Source organism: Coregonus clupeaformis, chromosome 35, assembly GCF_020615455.1.
Source record: "Coregonus clupeaformis isolate EN_2021a chromosome 35, ASM2061545v1, whole genome shotgun sequence".
Taxonomy (NCBI): domain Eukaryota; kingdom Metazoa; phylum Chordata; class Actinopteri; order Salmoniformes; family Salmonidae; genus Coregonus; species Coregonus clupeaformis.
The window spans coordinates 29,528,328-29,545,924 of NC_059226.1; the positions used below are offsets into that span (position 1 = coordinate 29,528,328).

At 41.7% G+C, this 17,597-nt stretch overlaps 1 protein-coding gene across 1 annotated transcript; it reads left to right on the forward strand.

Moving 5' to 3' along the window:
* Window positions 1-13,433: 13,433 nt before the first annotated feature.
* Window positions 13,434-16,300, forward strand: LOC123482530 (patatin-like phospholipase domain-containing protein 4). The gene is made up of 7 exons (XM_045210679.1): window positions 13,434-13,536; window positions 13,862-14,056; window positions 14,172-14,266; window positions 15,100-15,235; window positions 15,512-15,577; window positions 15,699-15,851; window positions 16,073-16,300. Exons 2-7 carry the CDS (start codon window positions 13,871-13,873, stop codon window positions 16,202-16,204), a joined length of 768 nt encoding a protein of 255 aa, XP_045066614.1. The 5' UTR covers window positions 13,434-13,536; window positions 13,862-13,870; the 3' UTR covers window positions 16,205-16,300.
* Window positions 16,301-17,597: the final 1,297 nt, after the last annotated feature.

Genomic DNA, 17,597 nt, shown 5'->3' on the forward strand with positions numbered 1-17,597 from the left:
AATAGTCAAGTTACTGAATGTTATGCTGTTACGCGAGCCTGGGGTGGTAGAGAGGGCAGCATCCCAAATGGCAGGCTATTCCCATATAGGCACAACTTGAGAGGGCCATAGGGTACCAGCCAACTGCCATTTGGGACGCATGAGTGATTCTTGCTCTGGACAAGTCTCAGATAAAAGCCTTATTAAAGCTGTTAAATATGAGCTTGATTTGAAGACAAGCGAAATGAGGCCCCAACCTTCAAAGCCAAAGCCTCACTGCCAGAAATCTTTCAATAAAATATGCCTCTGCCAAGCGTTTATGTTAATAACAGAGTTAATCCCATTGGAAGAGCCAAAAAAATAAACAAATTACAGCACTGCATAATCTAATTAAGAATGCTTTAGTTTGTATAAGATCGACAAATAGTCAAGATGCAAAAACTCTGAGCTTCCATAAGTTCTATTATTTCAGACAATGCAAAGAAGGAAAAGTTATAAACTGGATATGAACCTTAATGAGTTATAAATATAATGATTTCAGATGAGGCATCGCAAAGGATGTAGCCAAGGGATGTAAATAGACAAATGAGTATGATTAGTGGGCTCTTCTGTTATAACTTGATTCTAAAATATGTTTCGAAGACAATCTAAACTAAAGGACAAAGATGTTCAGAGGTGAAATACGTATCTACCTCTCACAAAAGGTGCTTTTGTTTATCAAGTAGAATGTTCTTGTTTTTTTTAAATAGATGAAATGGAAGAATATGGTACTTGATCAGGTTAGATGTAAGGAAATAATTTAAACATATTGGAGATGTCCATAAGGGATTTATCCGATGCGGAAATAGGAAAACTGAGCAGAAAACAAAGACACACAGACACACATACAATTGATTACAAGCTATACTACAGTGAGACGAGGAGGATAAGCCCGTCAATGTCGGTACATAAAGGATAAATAGAAAGACATCAAAAGACAATATGAGGAATTGTGTAATTGACAGAATAATAAAGTAGTTTTATTTTAAATGGTAAATATGCTTAAGCACTTTAAATCAAACCTCTTAGTGTGTCCCTTTGTTGAACCACCTATGAGTAGTGTAGTCCGGTTCAAAGTGCTAGAAATCTAAAGGTGTCATCCCCTTGAGAGCTAGGATATAACTAGGGTTCCGATTGTTTTTCCTAGTGAGGTCACATGGTAGGGAAAAAGATGGTAATGTAATCAGAATGAGGAATGAATGTGTACTTAAGATGGAGCACAATATTTAATGATGTGTATCGAGTAATGTTATTGAGCCTAAGCTACTAAGACATTTAGACAACAAACTGTTCCAACATATTTTTGTCCCAGGACTTGAGATGCCCAAACCTTATATCTTCAGAATTTTGTAATGGATCCTGTTTTATTTTTTGGAACAAAATGTTAATATTTGATTAGGCCAAATACACAGTGAGGACAGATACTTGCAAAAAATACTTGAGGTTTAAGTATGAATAATTTAGTGGCATCTTCAAAGGTAAGCAAAACAATCTGAAAAACCAGTTTATATTTTGATTATAATATGAGTAAAGTGAAAGGGGTTTATAGACAGACCAGAATGAGCATATAATGATTTAAGTAAAAATCAGAGTTATTGAATTGTCTAATGAATAAAGGTAGCAAAATCCCTTTTAGCTGCTTGTAAGTACTCCTCAATATCACGTCAGATACTGAAAGCCTTTCATTGAGCATTGTATTCTGTATAGAAACAGGTGTGCTCTGGTCGACCTACAAAGATAAGGTCAAAATGTGGGTGAATTGCACATGATCATACTGTGAACGGCAGTATACTTTAACAGCCAATGTGTGACAGAAAAGCAAAATAAAAATCAATCACAAAACACTAAGTTGACCACAGGTCAATGCCAATATGATGCAGCTACAGCATTATAAAGACTGTTGGGAATGGAATAAAGTAAGTGTGTGTGTGTGTGTGTGTGTGTGTGTGTGTGTGTGTGTGTGTGTGTGTGTGTGTGTGTGTGTGTGTGTGTGTGTGTGTGTGTGTGTGTGTGTGTGTGTGTGTGTGTGTGTGTGTGTGTGTGTGTGTGTGTGTGTGTGTGTGTGTGTGTGTGTGTGTGTGTGTGTTTGTGTGTGTGTGTGTGTGTGTGTGTGTCTTGGTGGGTGGGTTTGTGTTAGTATTAAAGAGAAGTTACATTCAGGCTACTGTGGCTTCGATTGAAATTATGTGAGGGACTATTCTACCGTTGATGAAAACTGAACCTTATGATTTAATTCAGTACTGTGTGTTTATGGACATGTTTATCAAATTCAATCCACTGACTGTATATGTGTTTTTGATGTAGTCCTCTGTAGCTCAGCTGGTAGAGCACGACGCTGTAACCCAAGGTAGGGGTTGATCCCGGGACCACCCATACACAAAAAAATGTATGCACGCATGACGTAAATCGCTTGGATAAAAGCGTCTGCTAAATGGCATATTATATAAAGAAAAACACTAATGAGACACAAGAAATTAAGAAGTACTCATTTTTTACTATGTCACCACAGGAGGTTGGTGGTACCTTATTGGGGAGGATGGGCTCGTGGTAATGGCTGGAGCAGAATGAGTGGAATGGTATCAAATACATCAAACACATGGTTTCGCTCCATTCCAGCAAATATTATGAGCTGTCCTTCCCTCAGCAGCCTCCACCTGCATATCACATACGTTCATATTTGTTCACAGGTCTGCACTAAAATGACAACAGTACACTTGATTCAGCACACAGAAACTTTTTACCCCTTTCTCTCCTTCCTTTCTTTCTTTGAAACTTCTCCCATTCCAGAGAGTGATTGAGTTTCAACTTGGCCCCGGCCTAAATATGATATGGAACACTTTCTCCCAGACCGAGCATCCGTTCTCAGAATCACAATTACGGTACTGTTATTTCCCCCTCTCCTGTCAGAGGGATATCCAATTTTTGGGGCTTTAAATAGTTTGTCATCATTTTATCTTGGGAAGGAACACAGTGAGTAGTCAGAAATTGTCTGAGATTTGTAACTGTTATGCCTCTGTATCTTTCTTATTGTTGTCAATAGGGTTTGACTTCTATGACGGCATATCTAATAACAACAAGCTCTCACAGTCTCACGTTAGAATTTGACATTCAACCATGTTTCTCAAACGTCAAATTTCAAAGTGTTTAAGGTTAAGTTTAGACATTAACTCCATATTTTGAAGGTTAGGGTTAAGCTTAGGCATTAAGTCTGAATGGTTAGGCTAAGGGTTAAGGTTTGGGATAGGCTTAAAACAACATCTCAAAACTACTTTCTATTGCTGGATTTGAATATGTAACCTTTTGCACTAGAAGCAGATGCTTACACCCATTCGCCATCCCCAACGCCCTAGCAAAATTCAAACCTGCTTGAAGGTAACAGCGCTCACTGTTGCCCCTAGTGGCAAATACTGACTTGAATCACGGGTGACCTGGCTGTCTAAACAATATTGACACAGGCCCTCTCTGTGCTATGTTTAATATAAGCCTAGCTTTCTGACGTCATTATGCTATTCACAGTTCCACAGATAGCTTTGTTCTTACCTTTAGTCTTGGTTGATTTGAAGGCTATATTTGTTGGCTATTTTCACCCACATGCTGCTCCAATTGGGTCTGATGACGCTTACATTTGTGCTGTGGGTTGTGAACAAAGACAAATTCCCGTTCTCTGCAAGTTAATGAAAAATGAAGTATTCTTATTTTCTTCTGCTTTGTTTACAACTGAATATACAGTAACATTGATGTTCTTCTACAGTCTACAGTATTGTCATTCATCTGATATATTGTTCAGTTCTACATGCTGAACAATCAAATCACTTCCATGTAAAATGAAATACATAAATAAGTGATGCAGAACTCTTATTATGATAAAGCGATTTTAGTGAGTTGAATACCCACTCACGCCCTCTTCCTCCATGTGCAGACAGAGTTATATTGATAGTGATATCGTTAGAATATTCATACTTTTTTTGATACAGTGCAGAGAGCTAATAACGGCCTTTCCCGAAAGGGCATCACCTTTACTCCTTCATCTGTCTCATCTAATGGTCTTTCCCTCTGCCTGTTGTCCTTCCATCCATCTATCCATCCTTGTACTCTGCCCTCCACTCCTCTTTCAATCCCCTCTTTGATTTCTCTTTTCATCCCCCCAGCTCATGAATTGCATTTCCCTTCGATCTACAGGAAGTATTTGATCTTTTAGCAGATTTATTTTATCAACATGACCTTGCTCTGTCTTTGCAGTGGCAGTTACACTCATGAGCAGCGGCCGGACAGGGAGAGAGAAATAATGCCCCCTCCCTCCTCTTTCCCTCCATCTATCCCTCCCTACTGCCTCCCTAACGCCAAACAAAAACTCTGGCTTTATCTGTAAGAACAAGCCCTGAGAACTCTATATTACCTCTGGTCTCGTCCCTAAATGGCAACCATCCCCTATATAGTACACAACTTTTGAACAGAGCCCTATGGGCAATAGGGTGCCATTTGGGACAAAGTCCTGGTTTCAGTATCAGCTCAATTCAAGCCATCTTTCCATTTTACAGCACTGAGGAAGAGGATGCACTTACAGCTTTTCTTTCCTCCACATAATTATTTTGTTGAGTAGTTTCTTGTCTTAATTATAATTATGTCCTCATTCCATAAGCTTTATATCTGAAATTGGACTACTTAATTTCTCTCGTTTCGTCCTTGAGAAAGATATTGAAATAATTTTACAGTCGGGGGTGATGAGAAATGGGAGGAAAGATGAATACCGCAATTGCACCGTCTCAAATCAAATCAAATCAAATCACATTTTATTGGTCACATACACATATTTAGCAGATGTTACTGCGGGTGTAGCGAAATGCTTGTGTTCATAGCTCCAACAGTGCAGTTGTATCTAACAATTCACAACAATACACTCAAATCTAAAAGTAAAAGAATGGAATTAAGAAATATAAAAATATTAGGACGAGCAATGTCGGAGTGGCATTGACTAACGTCTGATGGCCTTGAGATAGAAGCTGTTTTTCAGTCTCTCGGTCCCAGCTTTGATGCACCTGTACTGACCTCGCCTTCTGGATGATAGTGGGGTGAACAGGCCGTGTCTCGGGTGATTAATGTCCTTGATTATCTTTTTGGCCTTCCTGTGACATCGGGTGCTGTAGGTGTCCTGGAGGGCCAGCAGTGTGCCCCCGGTGATGCGTTGAGCAGACCGCACCACCCTCTGGAGAGCCCCTGCGGTTGTGGGCGGTGCAATTGCCGTACCAGGCGGTGATACAGCCCGACAGGATGCTCTCAATAGTGCATCTGTAAAGGTTTGTGAGGGTCTTAGGGCCAAGCCGACTTTCTTCAGCCTCCTAAGGTTGAAGGGGCGCTGTTCACCACACTGTCTGGACTATTTAAGATTATCAGTGATGTGTTGCCAGATGAACTTGAAGCTTTTCACGTTCTTACTCTTACATTAGAACTTGTTGTGTTGCAAGTGGGTATTCAGAGCCTATCATGCTTGAGGGGTTCATATGACTCAGATATTATAAAGTTACAGTCATAGCTATATTGGTCTCAGTGAATCTCTGTGTAATCAAGAGTTCTCATATTGTACATTGCCATGGGCAGTTAGTGGTGCCAGGTTGCCAACGGCTACCTTAGGATCATACAGTGGGCCATATTGAATAAGGGTATTTTTCAAAGTTACATGTAGTCTCATAAGGAAAGTGTGTCTTGGAGTATTGATATAATGAGACTCAACAACATTGGTTGGGCTTTCAAAGATTGGTGCTGGGAACTATTGAGTTAGCCAGACCTGATTCTGTCTCTTCTGTGTTTAAACCATGAAGAAAGACGTTTACCCGCCTCACTCGTGTTATTAACGACATATCCGCACTTCACCCACCGCTAATACATTATCTCCCCTTCATTATTTAAACAGTCCATCACCCAACCACACACACACCTACATCTGAACGATACGATAGAGCCAGTGTTTTTCTCTAGAGAGTGTAACCCGTCTACTGACAAGCCAGTAAGGAGGAGTATGTGTGAGACTAGGGAGAAGTCCTATTGTTCTGGTATTCTGGGGCCTTGGGAAATAAGTGCTGACTGTTTGAAGTGGTTGCAAAGGAAGAACTGCACTCTGGGGACCATGCTTAAAGCGTAGAAAGATACAGACAGAGACTATCTAGCTCTAGCTGATAATATTAGTGTATATACACAACTAGTTTATTATTGAAGTCACTACATGATAAGGTTATGTACGTGTATGAACCCTTAGGGGGAATAAACTGGGCTCTCTATTAGAATTAATTAACTGGTTGAAAATGCTGCTGTAAATTAGGATGTAGATATTATTACAGTAACTAATTGAAATAATTTTGAGCTTCAGATAAGAACATATGCAATTAATCTGAGATAATAAAACACATACATTTTTGTAATTTCAGAGGACAATAGTCTTCATTGGGTCCCCTGTGCTGTTTAACTCAGTCCCAACAGAGTCCTCCATCCAACTACCTTACCTTGGAGGAGGCTCCACCCGTGAGCATCATTGGCAGGGCAGCAGACACGACAGACGATTAATCGGTCCAATGTGTTCTCCTTCTCCAGGATCCTGTCTGGCACGTTCAGGATGTTGAGCCATCAAACTGCAATCCAGTCAGCCCACAATTAAACCACACATGCCCCATTTGTCTAAAGGGGGGACACTGGCTTTATTCTTTAAAATACAAAATGACTTGTCACAGCAGAGAGAAAAGCCATGGGCTGAAGAAGACTAATAATGCAGGTGTTCATCTCTAAGGGTTTGGAGGCTTATTATTGTAAGTGAGAGTGTGTATAATATACACTGAACAGAAATATAGACACAACATGTAAAGGGTTGGTCCCATGTTTCATGAGCTGAAATAAAAGATTCCAGAAATGTTCCATACGCACAAAAAAGCTTAATTCTCTAAAAATGTTGTACACAAATTTGTTTACATCACTGTTAGGGAGCATTTCTCCTTTGCCAAGATAATCCATCCACCTGAGCAGGTGTGGCAATCAAGAAGCTGATTAAACAGCATGATCATTACACAGTTGCACATTGTGCTGTTGAAAATAAAAGGGCAGTTTTGTCACACAACACAAATCCACAGATGTCTCAAGTTTTGAGGGAGTGTGCTATTGGTATGCTGACTGCAGGAATGTCAACCAGAGCTGTTGCCAGATAATTTTATGTTAATTTCTCTACCATAAGCTGCCTCCAACGTCGTTTTAGAGAATTTGGCAGTAACTCAGTAAAATCATTGAAATTGTTGCATGTTGCGTTTATATTTTTGTTCAGTATAGTTGGGTCAGTCAGTCCAATAATACAAAGGGGACTAGGCCTCCCTCACCCTGTCCGCCCCCCTCTCTCTCAGCCACTGACACACATGACCTGAACCCACCTCCAGCAAAGAGAGTTCCTCCAGCCAGTGGCGGACTTATCATTAGGCAAAAAAGGCAGTTGCCTGGGGTCTCACATCATCATCAAGGGGCCTTGTGAATTGTATATATATATATTATTTGTTGGGGTCTCAACATACTGTTGGGAGTTGGAATAGTAGAATACACAAGGTTGCAATTTCGAAATTTGGTACTGCATCAGCAGTTTTCCTCTTGTTATGTCAGTCACTGACAGTCACTCAATTAGCACATTTCAGCTACCATTTTATAGATTGGTAGGTAAATTAGTCTAGCCAGCTTCCCTAAACCTTAGTAATCATGGCTGAATTACTGAACGGGCACAAAGGGCACCTCCAGGGGACCCCCCCTAAACCTTTGGGGGGCCCTGACCTCCAGATTGATTTTGTTAGTCAAACAGATATCGTATGAACATATTGTACGTTAAAAAACACAGCATCATATGGCCAACTTACAATCGCTTGATAATAAAGTGGACGAACTACAGGCACGAATATCCTACCAATGGGACATTAAAAACTGTAAAATCTTATGTTTCACCGAGTCGTGGCTGAACGAAGACATGAATAACATACAGCTGGCGGGTTATACACTGTATCGGCAGGATAGAACAGCAACCTCTGGTAAGACAAGGGGTGGCGGTCTACGTATATTTGTAAACAACAGCTGGTGCACGATATCTAAGGAAGTCTCAAGGTTTTGCTCGCCTGAGGTAGAGTATCTCATGATAAGCTGTAGACCACACTATCTACCAAGAGAGTTTTCATCTATATTCTTCGTGAGCTGTCATATACCACCACAAACCAATGCTGGCACTAAGACCGCACTCAATTAACTTTATACGGCCATAAGCAACCAGGAAAGGGAAACTTAAATCCGGTTTACCTCATTTCTACCAGCATGTTAAATGTACAAAACCAGAGGGAAAAAAAACTCACCTTTACTCACACACAGAGACGTGTACAAAGCACTCCTCGCCCTCCATTTGCCAAATCCGACCATAATCCTATCCTCCTGATTCCTGCTTACAAGCAAAAACTAAAGCAGGAAGCACCATTGACTCGGTCAATAAGAAAGTGCTCAGATGAAGCAGATGCTAAGCTGCAGGACTGTTTTGCTAGCACAGACTGGAATTTGTTCCGGGATTCTTCCGATGAAATTGAGGAGTACACCACATCAGTCATTGGCTTCATCAATAAGTGCATCGATGACGTCGTCCCCACAGTGACTGTACGTACATACCCCAACCAGAAGCCATGGATTACAGGCAACATCCGCACTGAGCTAAAGGGTAGAGCTGCCGCTTCCAAGGAGCGGGACTCTAACCTGGAAGCTTATAAGAAATCCCGCTATGCCCTCCGACCGAACCATCAAACAGGCAATGCGGCAATGCAGGACCAAGATCGAATCATATTTCACCAGTCCACACTCGTCAGATGTGGGGGCTTGCAAACTATTACAGACTACAAAGGGAAGCACAGCCGCGAGCTGCCCAGTGACACGAGCCTACCAGACAAGCTAAATTACTTCTATGCTCGCTTCGAGGCAAGTAACACTGAAACATGCATGAGTGCATCAGCTGTTCTGGATTACTGTGTGATCACGCTCTCCGTAGCCGATGTGAGTAAGACCTTTAAACAGGTCAACATTCACAAGGCCGCAGGGCCAGACGGATAACCAGGACGTGTACTCTGAGCATGCGCTGACCAACTGGCAAGTGTCTTCACTGACATTTTCAACCTCTCCCTGTCTGAGTCTGTAATACCAACATGTTTCAAGCAGACCACCATAGTCCCTGTGCCCAAGAACACTAAGGTAACCTGCCTAAATGACTACCGACCCGTAGCACTCACGTCTGCAGCCATGAAGTGCTTTGAAAGGCAGGTCATGGCTCATATCAACACCATTATCCCAGAAACCCTAGACCCACTCCAATTTGCATATCACCCCCAACAGATCCACAGATGTTACAATCTCTATTGCATCCACACTGCCCTTTCACACCTGGACAAGAGGAAAACCTATGTGAGAATGTGCTATTAATTGACTACAGCTCAGCGTTAAACACCATAGTGCCTTCAAAGCTCATCACTAAGCTAAGGACCCTGGGACTAAACACCCCTCTGCAACTGGATCCTGGACTTCCTGATGGGCTGCCCCCAGGTGGTAAGGGTAGGTATCAACACATCCGCCATGCTGATCCTCAACACGGGGCCCTCAGGAGTGCGTGCTCAGTCCCCTTCTGTACTCCCTGTTCACTCATGACTGCATGGCCAGGCACGACTCCAACACCATCATTAAGTTTGCCGATGACACAGTAGTGGTAGGCCTGATCACCGACAACGATGATACAGCCTAAGGGAGGAGGTCAGAGACCTGGCCGTGTGGTGCCAGGACAACAACCTCTCCTCAACGTGATCAAGACAAAGGAGATGATTGTGGACTACAGGAAAGAGAAGAGGACCAGCAGCCCCCATTCTCATCGACGGGCTGTAGTGGAGCAGGTTGAGAGCTTCAAGTTCCTTGGTGTCCACTTCACCAACAAACTAACATGGTCCAAGCACACCATGACAGCATGACAAAACCTATTCCCCTTAAGGAGACTGAAAATATTTGGCATGGGTCCGCAGATCCTCAAAAGGTTCTACAGCTGCACCATCGAGAGCATCCTGACTGGTTGCATCACTGCCTGGTATGGCAACTGCTCGGCCTCCGACCGCAAGGCACTACAGAGGGTAGTGCGTACGGTCCAGTACATCACTGGGGCCAAGCTTCCTGCCATCCAGGACCTCTATACCAGGCGGTGTCAGAGTAAGGCCCTAAATATTGTCAAAGACTCCAGCCACCCTAGTCATAGACTGTTCTCTCTGCTACCGCACGGTAAGTAGGAGGCCAAGTCTAGGTCCAAGAGGCTTCTAAACAGCTTCTACCCATAAGACTCCTGAACATCTAATCAAATGGCTACCCAGACTATTTGCATTGCCCCTCTTTACGCTGTAGCTACTCTCTGTTTATTATCTACAGCATAGTCACTGTAATAACTCTACCTACATGCACATATTACCTCAATTACCTTGACTAACCAGTGCCCCCCGCACATTGACTCGGTACCGGTACCCTGTATATAGTATTGTTATTTTTACTGCTGCTCTTTAATTACTTGTTACTTTTATTTTGTATTATTTTATATTGTATTTTCTTGTGATTTTTTGGGGGTATTCTTTCTTAAAACTGCATTGTTGGTTAAGAGCTTGTAAATAAGCATTTCACTGTAAGGTCTACACCTGTTGTATTCGGCATGTGACAAATAAAATGTGATTTGATTTTGATTTGAAAATGCATCATACAGGAATGATTTCTGTATTTTGAAAGTTACATATCTTGAAAACATGATTGCTGACAAGCAAAACATATTGGGACTATGTCAACAATGGACTAATGAAACAAATACCAAAATATCGTTTTTGGGTGGAGTTTTCCTTTAAATTGTATTGTGTATGGCTCAATTTGTTGAAATGCTGTGATCACTCATCTTCTTTAATGTTGTGATTCACAGACACACGATGACCACGATTTGAATGCTGCAAATGAGACGGAATGATGTTGAGGGACGCGCTGAGAACCCGAGTATGACTGGACAGGTAACAAAAAACTAGCCTAGTTTTCATGGCACATTGTAATTATCTGACTGCTACTAGTATTCTGTACAAGATACAAGACCAAATGCATCACAGGAGGTTGGTGGCACCTTAATTTGGGAGGAAGGGCTCGTGGTAATGGCTGGAATTAGTGGAATGGTATCAAATACATCAAACACATGGTTTCCGTGTGTTTGATGCCATTCTATTTGCTCCGTTCCAGCCAGGGAAAAAAGTAGTTGATCCCCTGCTGATTTTGTAAGTTTGCCCACTGACAAAGACATGATCAGTCTATAATTTTAATGGTAGGTTTATTTGAACAGTGAGAGACAGAATAACAACAAAATAATCCAGAAAAACGCATGTCAAAAATGTTATAAATTGATTTGCATTTTAATGAGGGAAATAAGTATTTGACCCCTCTGCAAAATATGACTTAGTACTTGGTGGCAAAACACTTGTTGGCAATCACAGAGGCCTGACGTTTCTTGTAGTTGGCCACCAGGTTTGCACACATCTCAGTAAGGATTTTGTCCCACTCCTCTTTGCAGATCTTCTCCAAGTCATTAAGGTTTCGAGGCTGACGTTTGGCAACTCTAACCTTCAGCTCCCTCCACAGATTTTCTATGGGATTAAGGTCTGGAGACTGGCTAGGCCACTCCAGGACCTTAATGTGCTTCTTCTTGAGCCACTCCTTTTTGCTTGGCCGTGTGTTTTGGGTCATTGTCATGCTGGATTACCCATCCATGACCCATTTCTCAATGCCCTGGCTGAGGGAAGGAGGTTCTCACCCAAGATTTGACGGTACATGGACCCATCCATTGTCACTTTGATGCGGTGAAGTTGTCCTGTCCCCTTAGCAGAAAAACACCCCCAAAGCATAATGTTTCCACCTCCATGTTTGACGGTGGGGATGGTGTTCTTAGGGTCATAGGCAGCATTCCTCCTCCTCCAAACATGGCGAGTTGAGTTGATGCCAAAGAGCTCGATCTTGGTCTCATCGACCACAACACTTTCACCCAGTTCTCCTCTGAATCATTCAGATGTTCATTGGCAAACTTCAGACGGGCCTGTATATGTGCTTTCTTGAGCAGTGGGGACCTTGCGGGCGCTGCAGGATTTCAGTCCTTCACGCCGAGGTGTTACCAATTGTTGTCTTGGTAACTATGGTCCCAGCTGCCTTGAGATCATTGACAAGATCCTCCCATGTAATTCTGGGCTGATTCCTCACCGTTTCATGATCATTGCAGCTCCACGAGGTGAGATCTTGCATGGAGCCCCAGGCCGAGGGAGATTGACAGTATTTTGTGTTTCTTCCATTTGCGAATAATCGCACCAACTGTTGTCACCTTCTCACCAAGCTGCTTGGCGATGGTCTAGGAGCCCGAAATCTTTCTGACTGAGAGGGGGGTCAAATACTTATTTCCCTCATTAAAATGCAAATCAATTTATAACATTTTTGAGCATGCGTTTTTCTGATTTTTTGTTGTTATTTGTCTCTCACTGTTCAAATAAACCTACCATTAAAATTATAGACTGATCATTTCTTTGTCACTGGGCAACGCAAAAAATCAGCAGGGGATCAAATACTTTTTTCCCCTCACTGTATGAGCCTTCCTCCCCTCAGCAGCCTCCACTGAAATGCATTTAATAAGACAACAAATATATGAAAATGTTCAATATATCTTTCATTTTGGATCAAGGTAGCTAGTAGCTAGCTAGCTGACAGCAAAGTGTCAGAGATGACTTACGGAGCTTGCAGGGATTTGTAGTCTTGCTTGATGTCTACTTTGATGCTAATTAGTATTTTCGAATCTGAGAGTAAATACAGCCGAATATATTGATAAAAGTCACTTTGTCAGAGAGAGATTTACACAGTTATCAAAACGTCAAGCCAGGGAAAACCTACATGAAACACAGGCCTTGTTTGAAGTGGTTCTAAACTCCCCTATGGGAAAAATTTATTTTGGAAAAAACTATTGGAACCATTTCCGTGTTTGACTGCTAGGATTTATGTGTATTTTGACGCGTCCACTGTGAGGCTAAAGTTTTAAGAGTGTAAAGTCATAAGGTGTATATGCGTGGCTCGCAAACGGCCCAAGCAGGGCAGGGAACACATGCGCTGGAAGATACCGGGACATCTCTGAAAAATGTGCATTACTGTAGCTCAGCTGCTGCTATAGATGTCAAAGTATAATTTGTTCAGTAGATATTTCACATTTCATTGCACAAATGTAAACCAGTCCAGGTTTTCCAATGTTTTCTTACAGGTTTAGTCAATTTCAGCAGATAATTTTGTAAATCGTTTAGGGCTTTTATTTTGAAACACCACGGAAACCCCGGGAAGTAAAGCACGGATCCAACAATTCTTTACATTGTCATCAATCTTTGTAAAGCAGTGCAGAGCAAGCAGTTTTAGTGTACAGCAGTTGTTTCTAAAACCGTAATGCGACCATAAACGGTAAGGAAGCTTTTTCATGTGTTTGTAGATAAACCTTGAATGCTACACGTGTTATTAACGTGTAGTGACTTACTTGTTGCAGTTTACAGTATTAGTTCGACTGTCTCTATAATCAGTGAATAAGCCTAGCTATGTTGTTTAGCCTAGCCTACTACAGTTGCCCACAAGCAGATTTACGAGTGCTGCCTGCCACATGCAGTTGTCTAGCTACAAAATCCCACTGTGCTTTTAAACAATATTTCACTAGTGAAGTTACAGTAGCTATGTTTGTCAATTAACCTAATCGTTTATTCAATGAATAATGCTAGCTATGTTCTCTTTATAGAGGGCAGAGATGACAGTGCCAGTGGTGAACCTTTCTTTTGCTGCGTGTGGATTCCTGGGTATCTACCAGCTGGGTGCATGTGGAGCCATACTGAGACATGGAGACAAGCTGCTGGGCACTCTCAGGGCATGTGCCGGGGCATCCGCTGGAGCTCTGGTGGCTGCAGTGATGATCACTGCTCCAGACAAACTAGAGGTAAGATAGTAAGGTCTTCATCATCATCCTAGTCTTCTTCTCCTTCATCTACTTCTTCAATTTGTGTTGTGTTTAGTCCTACTGCGGGTTAATAAATGTGGTATTTTTCCAATAGAGTGTCAAAGAATTTACCTTCAGATTTGCCAAAGATGTCAGAAGCCAGAGGCTTGGAGCTGTGACTCCTGGATATAACTTCATGCTTACACTCAGGTAGTCACTTACTAACTCAGAGAGAGCTTATACACTGAGTATACCCCCCTGGTTGTGTCAAGTTGGCTGGATGTCCTTTGGGTGGTGGACTATTCTTGATACACACGGAAACTGTTGAGCGTGAAAAACCCAGCAGCGTTGCAGTTCTTGACACAAACCAGCGCGCCTGGCACCTACTACCGTACCCCGTTCAAAGGCACTTCAATATTTTGTCTTGCCCATTCACCCTCTGAATGACACACATACACAAGCCATGTCTCAATTGTCTCAAGCTTAAAAATCAATCTTTAACCAGTCTCCTCCCCTTCATCTACACTGAGTGAAGTGGATTTAACAAGAGACATCAATAAGGGATCATAGCTTTCACCTGGATTCACCTGGTCAGTCTATGTCATGGAAAGAGCAGGTGTTCTTAATGTTTTGTATACTCAGTGTATAGAAGAGTCATATGTGCACACATAGTTAGACAGGCAGAAACACAGAGACCCAGTTGGTTGGGTTGAATGGGAATACATTTTTACTTTATGTTTTGTACACTCAGTGTATTTCTTTGAGTTAAAGCCACATCTACAGTAGATAACTGGGTGTTATGTAAATCTTTTTCATTTGTAACACCTTCTTTATCATAAATGGAGCTATTCATGTGTGGGAGTAAACAAAACTCAAGGCTATAGAACTGAACAATGGTTGCATTTGGATCTTCATTAAGTGCATGCATTACACAGCCAACAGATTGTGTAATAAGTGCATGTTTTATTATAGAGCCGTACAGTGTTGTTAAATTAATTATTAAAAACATGAAAAACAAGCATCTGTCCCTTTGTTCTGCCCAGGGAGGGCATCGAGGAGTTTCTGCCTGGCGATGCCCACAGTAAAGCAGGCAATCGCCTTCACATCTCTATAACAAATTCAAAAAGCGGCAAGAACACCATCGTATCCAGCTTTGCCTCCAGGGAGGACCTCATAAAGGTAGCCTGCCACAAGCCTGAGCAGATTATATTACTGTATCTTACTATAAACCTTGACTTTAACACAAAATGTTGTCGTAAATGTTTATGAGGAGCATGGCCATTGTTTTCCCCCTGATACACTGCATTGTTTGGTCAGTTCTGTGTTTTAGCCAGTCAAGTGACTGAGCAACTCATATCTTACAATATGTGTGGGTGAAGGAACATTTACAAATCTCTTTCACTACATATTTTAGGATTTGCTCTTACCGAATTCATTTGCTTCTTTTAATTTAAGGCACTCCTGGCCAGTAGTTTTGTGCCTGTCTATGCTGGAATCAAACCGGTAGAATGGCAAGGACAGGTAATAACTTTAACTGCATCTCAAACTCAACCAATGGATGTTATCCATTACGAGCTTACTGTTACTTTCTGTTTGTTTATAACTGAAAATCAATAAACTAACTGTAACACATATCCTTCAGAAATGGATTGACGGGGGCTTCACGGATAGTCTCCCCATCCTGCCAGAGGGACGTACCATCACAGTCTCCCCCTTCGCTGGTCCCCAAGATATCTGCCCAAAACACAGAGGGCTCATGAACCTCCACCTCAAACTGGCCAACATGGACGTAATGGTGAGTATCATCACTGTTTGATTACATATCCACAGGGATACAGACAGTACACATCTTCGACAAGTGTGCATTGCATTCATTGTATGGTTTTCCACATCATTTTGCATTGTTATGCGGAACTGTAATTTAGTGGCTGCCTAGACACAGTTCTTTTGCAGTATGTAAATTGGTTTGATTTGGCAGACGTTTTTGTTGATGTTTTGTGTTGTTTTATCCCTCAGTTTTCCAAGGAGAACATCATTAGGTTAAACCAGTCCTTGTTCCCTCCATTAGAGGAAAGGATGAAGCAGTATTGTAAAGAGGGTCATGACGATGCAGTGAGGTTTCTGAAGACAGAAAACTGGATCCAGTAGGGTTGTATTTCAATTGAGTATTTTTTGTATTATTTAGAGAAGAGCAGTGTTTTTATAGTGTTTTTACTACATTTAAATATGGTTATTTATTTATAAAAATCAAATTATTTATTTTAGATTTTGAAGTGTGATAGATTGTTTAAATAAATAATGTAAGTAAAATGTATCATTTGCTCTTTGCACATTCACTGCAAATCCACTGTAGCCCATAAAATCAACAGTAATAACTACACTATAATCTGAGGAGACGTTGGAATATCAGCCAACTGCGTGTAACTATATCTCTGATGTGAGGTAGCTAGGCCTTGATGGACTTCCTTGATGAAAATCAGTCTTTGAACACGCCTCACCATCAATTTCCAGCAGCGATCCATTACCCCTGAGCCAGTAGTGGCAGGCGATGGGGGAAATCACTAGGGTACTTCACAGAAGTACATAATATAACGGGCAGTGGCGTCACGCTAACCTAGCGGAGGTCCTTCAGCTCCTCCAGGACAAGGATGGAGTACCCCTTTGATGTTACCATAGAAATGGTTGTTTGAACTCCGCATGTTCTTCTCTCCTCCTGAGGAACCATTTAACTTCCTCCGGTCCTCAGGTATCGACGTGCACTGTATTAAAGATCATTATTTTTACGGTAGTTGAACTCACACACACTCACTACAGACACCTCTCTCCGGATCTTCTGAGGATACTGCTTCTTCTTCATGCCTGGATAGACACCAAGGCAAAATGTGCTCTGTTAAAATGACTCACTGTTTTCAAATCTAGTAGCAATTGCTGAAATACTCTAACCCCAAAACATCAAAGAACCATATCAGCATATATTAACACTACAAGGCTGAATTATCATAACTACTTACCCAATGTGACTGATAAAAGCCTAATTGTCAAAAAATACTTTGATGAGTTGAGATAAATAACATGTTTCGCACTACACACTCATCAGCATGAGGGCAAAGAGCTGAGATTTAGCTTGATCAGAAAACACACAATGACTATGACATTTTTTTGTGCAATCATAAAATGATCTGTTGTATCACAATCAATGTGTCAAATGTACATCAGTTGTACATCACCAACTAGGCCATACAGTCCTGTAAGTAAACAGGATTTACCATCCACACACTAAAGTGAAGTGCCCATGGTGTTTTCCTACTGCTATCCAGCCTCCCTGCTGTTGCTAATAATGAGCCAAGTTTTTGTCCACAGTCCTAATTAACACCTGGGGACATAGATTCCCTGGCTATATGGTTTAGGTTTTCTCCTCTCTCTGAGGAAAACGCTACTCTAAATAACACCAGACGACCAGAGGGGCTATTCTACAGGAAACGTCCTAACTAAAAGACGCATCTGTACACTTCATTATTCCACTGCCTACTACAATATGTTC

Excerpts from the sequence above, each read along its gene's own strand:
- LOC123482530 (XM_045210679.1), top strand. The coding sequence starts at position 13,871 with ATGACAGTGCCAGTGGTGAACCTTTCTTTTGCTGCGTGTGGATTCCTG. Across the intron at positions 14,267-15,099 it reads AACTTCATGCTTACACTCAG|GGAGGGCATCGAGGAGTTTC; the intron begins GTAGTCACTTAC and ends TGTTCTGCCCAG. Across the intron at positions 15,236-15,511 it reads CCAGGGAGGACCTCATAAAG|GCACTCCTGGCCAGTAGTTT; the intron begins GTAGCCTGCCAC and ends TTTTAATTTAAG.